This window comes from Rhyacophila brunnea, unplaced genomic scaffold (genome assembly GCF_057557595.1).
Source record: "Rhyacophila brunnea isolate RB1 unplaced genomic scaffold, BYU_Rbru_1.0 scaffold_126, whole genome shotgun sequence".
Lineage (NCBI taxonomy): Eukaryota > Metazoa > Arthropoda > Insecta > Trichoptera > Rhyacophilidae > Rhyacophila > Rhyacophila brunnea.
Window position 1 is genome coordinate 771,515 of NW_028232781.1, and position 10,265 is coordinate 781,779.

At 25.7% G+C, this 10,265-nt stretch overlaps 1 protein-coding gene across 1 annotated transcript; it reads right to left on the reverse strand.

Annotated features, from left to right (window-relative positions):
• Nucleotides 1-2,149: 2,149 nt before the first annotated feature.
• Nucleotides 2,150-3,662, reverse strand: LOC147077582 (uncharacterized). Its single transcript, XM_085940231.1, has 4 exons — nt 3,638-3,662; nt 2,850-3,406; nt 2,370-2,789; nt 2,150-2,155 (listed from the first exon to the last, which is right to left on the reverse strand). The coding sequence occupies exons 1-4, from the start codon at nt 3,660-3,662 to the stop codon at nt 2,150-2,152; spliced, it is 1,008 nt and encodes a 335-aa protein (XP_085796357.1).
• Nucleotides 3,663-10,265: the final 6,603 nt, after the last annotated feature.

Below are 10,265 nucleotides of genomic sequence, written 5' to 3' on the forward strand. Positions count from 1 at the left end.
TTTTTATATGTTTAGATGAGATTTTAAAATAATAAAACATTATTCGAGTATAAACTGAAAAATTATTTTGAACGAATGCAGTTTTATGTTCCTTAGGATAAAATATCTTGCTAAAGACAAACAAATTGGTTGTAATTATATAGGATCTTATATATGAGTAAAAGTTTCATTCTCACCGAACTAAAGCACTTTCTATGATGGAAAACAATTAATTATATAAAAAAAAATACACAAAAAAAATTAAATATCATGAAAATTTTTGTTGCTGTTTTTAATCTTATTCCAGCCATTTATCTTTATTATCAGCATCTTCTAGAATAGTATTTCGCGGATGGTACTAAAAATTTTTATATTTTCCAAAATTAAGCTTTTTGCTTTTACAACGGTTTCGTTTGAGGTATATTGCTTCTTGTTATTCAAGAAATTTTTCAAACAGAGGATATAAGTAAAACATTCCGGACTTATTTCATCTAAAAGTATCGCAATTCAACATTTTGGCCATATGATCTTTCATCATATAACTAAGGTTTTTACCTTTAACTGCATAATTTCCAACCAAATTCACATTCGACTCAGCACCCATCATTATTATAAATGAAACTCTTTTATAGATTAATTGATAAAAAACGATACCAAGGCTCCAAATATCGATTTTAGGTCTCGTATATATTGTAAATTAAAGACGATATCAGGTGAAGCGTAAGTTCCTGAAAATTCACTACATGATGTGTATATTATGTAAAAGCTAGATAGTCCAAAATTGATTGATTTTATGCCTTTTGCATCATTTATCACCGTTATCATGATGTTCTCTGGTTTTAAATCTCGATGTACAATTTTATTCAAATGTATATAAGCGAAATCCTTTAAAATTTTCCTTAAAATAAGTGCTATTTCAACAGATTTCACATTTAGATTATTTTTTTAGATGTTCTCATAAGTTCACCCCTTCGATATACTCTAGTATAAGAACGACAACATCTTTGTCTTCAAAAACATCAAAAAGTTTGCAATTTGTGGGATGGTTGGTTTTTTTCATTACTTTTATTTCATTTTTTATTCGTCTTAAAAGAACTTTCCCTTTTGATTAGCACATGTCATCTAGATTATGAATAATTTTCAGCGCAACAAATGACATTTCCTGAGCATCATAAGCAAGCAAGCTTCACACTTCCGAATGCACCACAGCTTAATTTTCTCAGAACAATGAACCTATTCATGAGTCTCAGTCCGAGCGTGTTTTCTATATATATGGTTTCGTAATGATCATTGGCTTGCATATATTCTTTTGCGGATTTTTTTTTATAAACTTTGGTTATGTTTCTATGTATTTTTTGGCGCAGGTTATGTTTTTGATAAATTATATGGCTTTAATATATTCGATATGAACTTAAAACCTTTGTGGGCGTTTTATCCAATTAAATGCCACATTTTTAGTGAATTGCATGTGTTAGAGTAATTTGTATGATATTCTATAACATGTAAATTTAAATATATTTTTTTACAGGGAAAGGAATTTTACTTCCACATATATTTGCATCAACAACTAAAAAAAGTGTAAATTTTGGTTAATTTTTAGATTTTAATATTATTAAAGAATTTAATATGTATGTTTCTGCTTTATTTGCTTTCAAGACATAAATCAGTTTTAGAACTATTAAAAATATTTAAAATCTACAAATTTTGATGCTGAATCATGTGCTTTCTATCTATATATAATATATAACCACTATTTTTTGTGAATGCTAATAGATTGAGTCAATTCTTACAGGAAATGTAATTTGATTTACGCGAAGAATTATTCAGATAAGAAAGCGCAATTCTTGCCTGCATAAAAACACAAAGCAAATATTATAAGTTTTTACCGTCATAAATGCATTCATCATCAGCCAAATCAAGATTAAATGAACCGTATTTTTTTAATATTAATAGAATTATATTCCAAATCAGTTTTTAATATTGGGTATAAATGTGATTGTATAAAACAGAGTGCCTGATATGCTAAAATTAAATACTTTTATTGCAAAAAAAAATTATCGAAAGCTAGGATTTAAAATAAACAAAAAAAACCAAGATTGCACCTTTTAAGCAATATTTTTCTTATAGGTCTCCCACTAAATAAAACAAATCTTAAAAGATAAGATTTAATTTAGCGCTAAAAAGATATGATTACCCTTTTAAGAATCGAATTTTGAGTTCGCCTAGCACTAAACAAAACAATTATCAAAAGCTAGGATTCAAGAGGAACGTACAAAAACAAAGATTTACCATTGTAAAATGTAAAAAGGCAAGTTTAAGAGAAAAACTTCATATTTAATGTTTATTTAGAAATAACATACCTCACTATTCTTTATAAAATCATAGCAAACCTTATGGCCAACCAGTTCCCTAATATTTTTTATTCCATATTTAATCATGGTTGGTCTTTCAAGGCTTAAACCCCATCCAAACACTGTAATACTTTCTTTGAAACCCATCGGACCCAGCATTTCTGGTCGAAATATACCAGAATTGCCTATTTCAATCCATTTTTGTAATCCCCCATGATAAGCAAATATTTCCATACTTGGTTCTGTGTATGGATTAAATGCTGGCTTGAATTTAATTTGATCAAGCCCTAATTTCTTATAAAATGCCTCTAAGACACCCATTAATTTTCCTAAAGACATATCCTTTCCAATTATGACGCCTTCAATTTGATGGAATTCTGCAAGATGTGTAGCATCGACACTTTCGTTGCGAAAAACTTTATCGATTGAGAAAAACTTATAATATTCCCCCTTTTCGAGGTTTTTAGTTAAAAGGGTGTTATATGATTGATCCATTTGGGATTCTTTAAAATTTATAATTTTAGCGATTTGATGAAGATACCGTGTGCTTATGCTAGTAGTGTGTGTTCTTAAGATTCCCTTCTTTGCTTCAGCCAGGTTCCAGGTATTACGATATCCAGAAGAACCAAACCCACCATTTTCATGCACATTTTTTACAGACTGTACATATTCATCATCTGCATCTATTTCAACATTATTATCGACAAAAAAGGTGTCATGTGCATCTCTCGAAGGATGGTCTTGAGGCTGAAATAAAGCGTCAAAATTCCAGAAAGAAGATTCGACATATTTATCTGTTCTCATTTCTGAAAAACCAAGTTGTATAAAAATATTTTTTATCTCCTCTTTAACTTTCATCAGTGGATGTAAATTTCCCTTTTCTGGAAGCTTTCCTCGAGTTTCAAAATTATATGGCTTAAATTCGATATTTTCATGTAAACCATTTAAAATCATATCTGAAGTTAGATCTGTTGTGTATTCAATCATTTTAGTTTGATAGCTTTCACCTTTTCTCACAACATACGATATTCTTTTTATTGCACCAATAAGCTTCCTTTTCTGTAAAGATTTTAAATCTGTCGTGTTAATTTCTTTATTGTTAATATTGGATAGTTTTAATTTGATATCATCTGTTACGCCCTCTTTTTTTCTTAAAACCATATCTTTGTCTTGATGCAACCATCCATTTTTAAAGGCATGACCCAAACCAATTTTATGGTGCTTAATGTTTTCGATTTTCAATCCTTCTTTCGGAATCAAATTATATATTATAAACTCTGGCGATCCATTTATGCTAGCGTTTTTACCTTCTTCCGTTAAAATATATTCCATTCTATCAATCTGTTCAAAAACTATCATACTCCTTGATTCTAATTTTCTTAAAGTTGCGTTTATTTTTTCAGTAGTTTCATTAAGTTCATCAGAATAAAGAACATCTTTTTGGGATAACTCATTTAGAATTTTTTGTGCTAGATTGTCTGACATTAAGATAATGGGTTGAAATATTTAAAGAATCTATGCTTGGTTAATTCTTTTTTAAATCTTAAAATTGATGGATAAATTAATCTAAATAATCTAATCCTATTTTCATATATATTATTTTGCAATGAACTACATATGAACGCAATTGCATGAATGACAAAAGAAAGGAAGCTATAAACACGATGTCTATTTTGCATAAGTTTTCATTGTTAGTTATTATTCATGATATTTTCTCTGTTGATTTTCATATGAAAAAAATGAAAAATTAATGCGTATTTGCAGCATCTATTTAATCTCTAATGTGCATGCAAAATTTATAGGCTCCTATATTTAACATAATTCGCTGCTTATTAACGTTTGCAAAATCAACACATAAATATAAAGATTTTTAAAATGATTACGATTCCTTCATTGAAACAAAGCAATGTAAATAATCGACTTTTCTGCATAGTAAATGTTATAATTATATCCATCCAGTAGAGCTGATTAAAGTTTTTAATTCAAATAAATGATAGATTAATTTATTTAACTCTAGATTTTTGGTATTATCTTATTATTAAAATAAAACTTTGGTTTAAGATCACTAAAGACAATCACAAATGAATTTTAGCTGAATATAAATGGAACGATAAAGCTTGTTTCTATATTGCACTCTGTGTCTATATCCATCACAGAAATACGAAATAAAAACAATTTTGGAAGTAATATTTAAAAAGGTTGATTTCGTTTTTATGTATTTTAATGTCTAAAGGCTAATGTATAGACATTTAAAATATCAATATGCAATATATCCTTAAAAATTATCTTATATTGATCTATAAATAATTCTATAATATTTCAACAAAAAGAAATTTATCTAAATGTAAAGCAAGTAAAAACACGAATACTTATAAAAAGGGACATTTTGACCAATGTATAAAAAAAATGATATCCTCCGGACTCCTTGAAAAAAATTTGTGCGGTAATTATAATGCATCTTAATTGATTTTCGATGATAGACTGAAAGATATTTATTCATTTCCTATAGACCATTAATTTACTAATTGTTGCAATGCGTTTCCCTTATATACAAGTAATCGTATTTTTTTTAGATATCCCACAATTCACTTTTACTCAAATATAGTATTATTCTAGCTCTTTATAGTAACTTTACCAACCTAATATAAACCTTTTAATTTTATTTTTATTTTAAATGCTAATTTTTCTCTTCACAAATTTAATTAAATTATCTATATTTCATTCTTTTTCTTTTTGCTGTTAGTATCATATATTTTTTTAACTAATCTACTGCCTATTTTATTATGGATGTAGGGAATTTTTTTATTTATATGCGATGATTAATATGCTAAATATCAGATACTTTAGCAATTTCACCTTTATTTTTTCAATATTATTCATTTATGCTATGTAATCACATTATACTTGTTTTTTACCCGCCTTAATTTTTCTTCCTATCATAATTACAATTGTGTTTTTTTATTCTAAACTATTTTGCATTTTCTATAAATATTATTTAATAATTATTTTTACAATCTTGTGATCACTGATTCTGATAAATATATCACTTTAAAAATATTCCTGGATATTTGTAATATTTCTAGTTTTACTATCTTGTCTAGTTTTGTATTGGTGTTTGTGAAAAATGATTGATTCTTAACTTAGCATATCACTGTATTTTCTAGGGTCATTTATGGCTTTTAAAGTTTCCATATTTGTTTCAAAGGTATGAAATCCAGGGTTTTCTATACATTCTGCCTGTAATATGTCACATCTCACAACAATTACGCATATTTAAGATGATATTTTTTAGATAAAAATAATGGTTTTTTATTATTGGTAGAGGATGATTTCATGGTCAATCTTTAGATAAAATGCTATTAATATTGCTTTACTTTTGGTGATGCCACAATTTCTAATATTTAATTAATATAAAAACAATAATATGTGCATTAAATCATCCTTACACTGTTATTTCCCTTTATCTCTCGCTCATTTTAATCATCTGCTATAACTATTTAATTGTGATCAGGTCCAATATTTACCCCACACCTAAAAATTAATATAAAATTTAATTAAAAAATCTTAAAAATTATTAAGCTTTTAAATCCCAACAACTGCAGCTGAAGCGATAAGATTGAACGACTTTTCATAGCGCAAAATATTATGATCTCATAATATTTTTTTGATGATAAAAATTTCATATAAAGACTGCTTAAATGTAGTGAATGTGACCAAAAATCGAGTATTAGAAAAAATAGCAAATCGATTTATAAATTTACATACTTACACAAAATTAAAAAAATACCATGATAATAGGTTCGATAAAAAGACATTGGTAGAAGTTTTTGTTATTTTTAAGAGTGTTAATGTAATATACTCACGGCACTATATGCTACAAATACATTTTTATAGATGATCTAACAGAAATTAATACACAGACTATTGAATCATTAGACGATATATAAAAGCTTGAGATAAACGAATAATTGGTATAAGAGCATATTTCAGGATACATTCACCTCATGGGGGGTTTTTTTATTTCTGTAATTGTCATAATTACTTGCCCGTCATCCAAATTTATAAAAATTCTGAATTTAATTGATTTATATAACATTGATGAATATTTTTAATTTAGAATAGATGTAATTATTTTTGAGACACATATCCTATATTCCCCTTGGGAGATTTTTTAAACTAAATCCTAAGTTTGTACGTACATAAGATAAAATTCGTATAGAATTTGCATTAAAATATAATATTATCAACCTTGGGTTTCCCTAGCCTTGGTGTCATTGGAATCTATAATTAATACTGTTTTGTGTTTAAAAAATTATTTTATTCAACTTTTTATTCTCATATACTTTTCAATATATAATTCACCAATAAAATCACTAATTGACTATTCACATTTTTTAAATCTAATCTATTTATTACTCTTTCTTTTCGATCTAGTACCAAAAATCTGCACTTACCCGTTTGTTTATTTGAAATAATGCGATGTGTTCAATTTGTATAGGGAATTCATTTAATTCGTAGTAATATTTTCAATTATAAGTAATTTCTCATGTGTATAATATTTTATGACTGGACACACTATTTACTGGTGTTCCAAATGTCATGTGTCTATTCCACTAAATAAAAACATTGAAAAACTTTATCAAAATTCTACAAATTCCTTAAACTTTAACAAAAATTCTTTTTACAATTTTTTTTTGCAACATATGATCAATTACAAAAAAAAATATTATTTTTTATTGCTTAAAAACCTAAAGTTTTAATTTATTTTGCAATACCCATCATCTCTTTTTATCTTATATCTATTTTAATAAAATATGATTTGTTTGAAATATTGATGAATTTCTAACTAATTTTCTAATTCCTCTGAAATTTTCAAGTCTTTAATATTGCCAAATTTTGTGAAATTTATAGTATTTTATTTTTTCTTAAAAGTAAACTATTTTTCACTATTTCCTCTCATATTTCGATGCTTTACTTTCTTGGCTCATTTTGGGCAATATTTTCATTTATATCGTGATTTTAAAACCTCCATGTGTTAATCGTAATTTTATCATTGAGTTAAGTTTGTATTTTGCATGTACTACAGCACCATCGTACCAAAAGCATGGCATGGCGCTTCTGAAGGAGAAAGCTAACTTTTTTGAGATCGAAAATTTAATTTCAACCAATTCAAGAAATTTATAAAATAGTATTTGATAAAATTTTATGATCTAATAAATTATATCAAATATTTTTTAAGAATTCCAAAATAGGTCTTTTTTCGAATTGAAATTGCGGTACATTAACAATCTTTTGCGAAAACTAAAAGAGCACAGTAACAAAAACCAGTATTTCTCAATTTATACAATAAATTTTCGAATATCCATATCTAGTTGAGGACATAAGTTCTTAATTTTGATTTAAAAATACATCTTTATTCTATAAATCCTAATACTCATTGTTGAGGTTTTTTATCGTTACGATAGCGTAATAGCATAATTAATTTATATATAAGCTGTTGTATGATTCTTTCAGTCAATAATTCAAAAACTAAGCAATGATTTCGGTATATATTTTGTCGTTTATAAAAATCTAATCACAAGAAGTTGTCTTAATAAGCTAAAAATGCTATATCTGGGCAAAGAAAGTTTTTATTCTAGATTAAAGTAGAATTTCAAAAACAAAAATCGACATATGCTTGAGTAATGTTTTTTTTCGTTATTTAAAAGTATCATACGATCTTAGAAAAAAATGCATCATAATTTTACTGTTAACCATAAAATTTCATCTTATTTATATTTTTCTCTATAATATTGTAAAACATTTATTATTTTCGTATTAATTTGAATATTATTATATACAGTAGCATTTGTTTTAAACTTTTACTTGTGATCATTTCTAATATTTCTAGTTTTTAGAAAAAGAAATGCGCGAATTTTAGACATATTATATATAAAAATTTACATGCTTTTGTGGTAGTAAGATTTCTTTGCACTTCTTATTTTATATGTCGATTTTAAAAATATATAATTTGGTATAATAATATATTTGATGGATCTTAATATATTACTAGAATTTTTAAGCAATCGGTCTGACAAATCAGTTCTTAGTAAATGATGTTCCAAGCACACCTTTTTTAAAAATTTAAAGAAACTTTACGAATTAAACTTTTATGGATCATATGTAGATTTCTTAGTCCTGCTATTATTTCTTTCTACTTAAATAATATGTCAATACTTCGAATATAATAATTAAAATAGAATAAATTATTTTTTTATATATTCAACAAACCATGATAAATAGTTTCCAAATTGACTGCTGTTTCTTTTTTTTTTGTTTTATTAAATTATTCTATACATTTAAAACAACGGGATATCGTATAGCTAGAAAATATTTTTTTGAATTTTTGCATTTACTACTTTTTAAAATCTAACTCGCTTAATATTTTCAACAAATTGGCCATATAAATTTAAATTAAAAGTTAAATTTTTTTTATTTCCAGCATTAATAATATCAATAATTTTTCCTGTATTTTTATCGTGTATAATTCTGATGATAATAAATTTAGTTTTAGTCTAATATTTGTACTGTAATTTTTGATTTTTTTTGAACCTAACTTGATTGATATTATTTAGGTACAATATATCTATGCTCTCAGCTATATAATACTATCTTTAATCCTCTTCAATACCTCTCCTGTTTAAAATGTCCATTGGTTTAAGTTTTTTTCGCAATTCCATCGTTTATTACATGCCTCAAGATGATAAATATTTTTTCCAGATTTTTTTATATAAATTTTTAAAACTATAGAGTTCATAATCTTTTATCATCTTTACGGCTCACTAATTAATATCTAATTCCACAATAATATGTTAAATTTACGCACCCCTCGTACATTATAACTTTCTTTTGATTTCTAAATTTTTTATTGCAAACCGCATTCTATCACCATGAACATTCGTTCATATTTTTTTTTCTATTTCAAAATGTTTAATTGTTAAATTATTATGCTCTTTTATTTAAATATATCAGTCTTTGGAGATTTTCACTCAACCCAACGCCTGGATTTTCTTTTTATCGCCCGTATGTTATCATATTGACTTTTAATACACTTTTTCTTGTAAGGTCAACATTTTTTAAATTTAAAAATGAAACTAGTAATGGGTGTTTTTGGTGGAGTGCATGAAGCATATAATAAATCTGGTTTTATGAACAACATTAGACAGTGCAAGTTCTAATTTATTTCTATATAGACCTTAAAGAAATTGAATAGCTCATTAAAACAGTAATGATTGTGAGAAGTGTAACATTGAAAAATATAGCAAAATAATTTAAAGAATGACTGATTAAAACAAATACACAATGCCTTTATCTATAATAAAATTCAAAAATTTTTAAAGTGTATATTTATCACAATGCATGAATTTTATAAGATTACTTTACCGAGTTTTTTTTTTATGAAATATTCCATGAAAAAAAAAATTAGTATAATTTTTATTTCCAATTTATATTTTGAAATTTATACTTGTTTTTATTTATATTTATGTATAAAAAAATGATGAAAGTTTTTGGATTATTCTATAGAAGCAATGGTGCTACCATTTCATGAATAAAGACTATGTTATAATCTTTTTGTAAAATAGGAAAAAAATATGCAAATAGATATTTAAATGTTTATAAATCAATTTCTATAAATTTTCATTTTTAATGATGTGATGAATGAGAAGTCAGAAACTAATATTGTTTTAAAAAAAGTATTTTGAGGGCTTTATGAACATAATTCTATTTTCTCGCCGAATTGTGTGAAATCTAAAATATACCTTTATAAAAAGATTGTAATGTGAATTCATTTACATTCATTTAAGGATTTAAAAGACTCGGTTTGGCACTAACACACCTAGCTACTTATATATAAAAAGTGACAAAAAAAATATTATAATTTCTAGCTTCTATTGT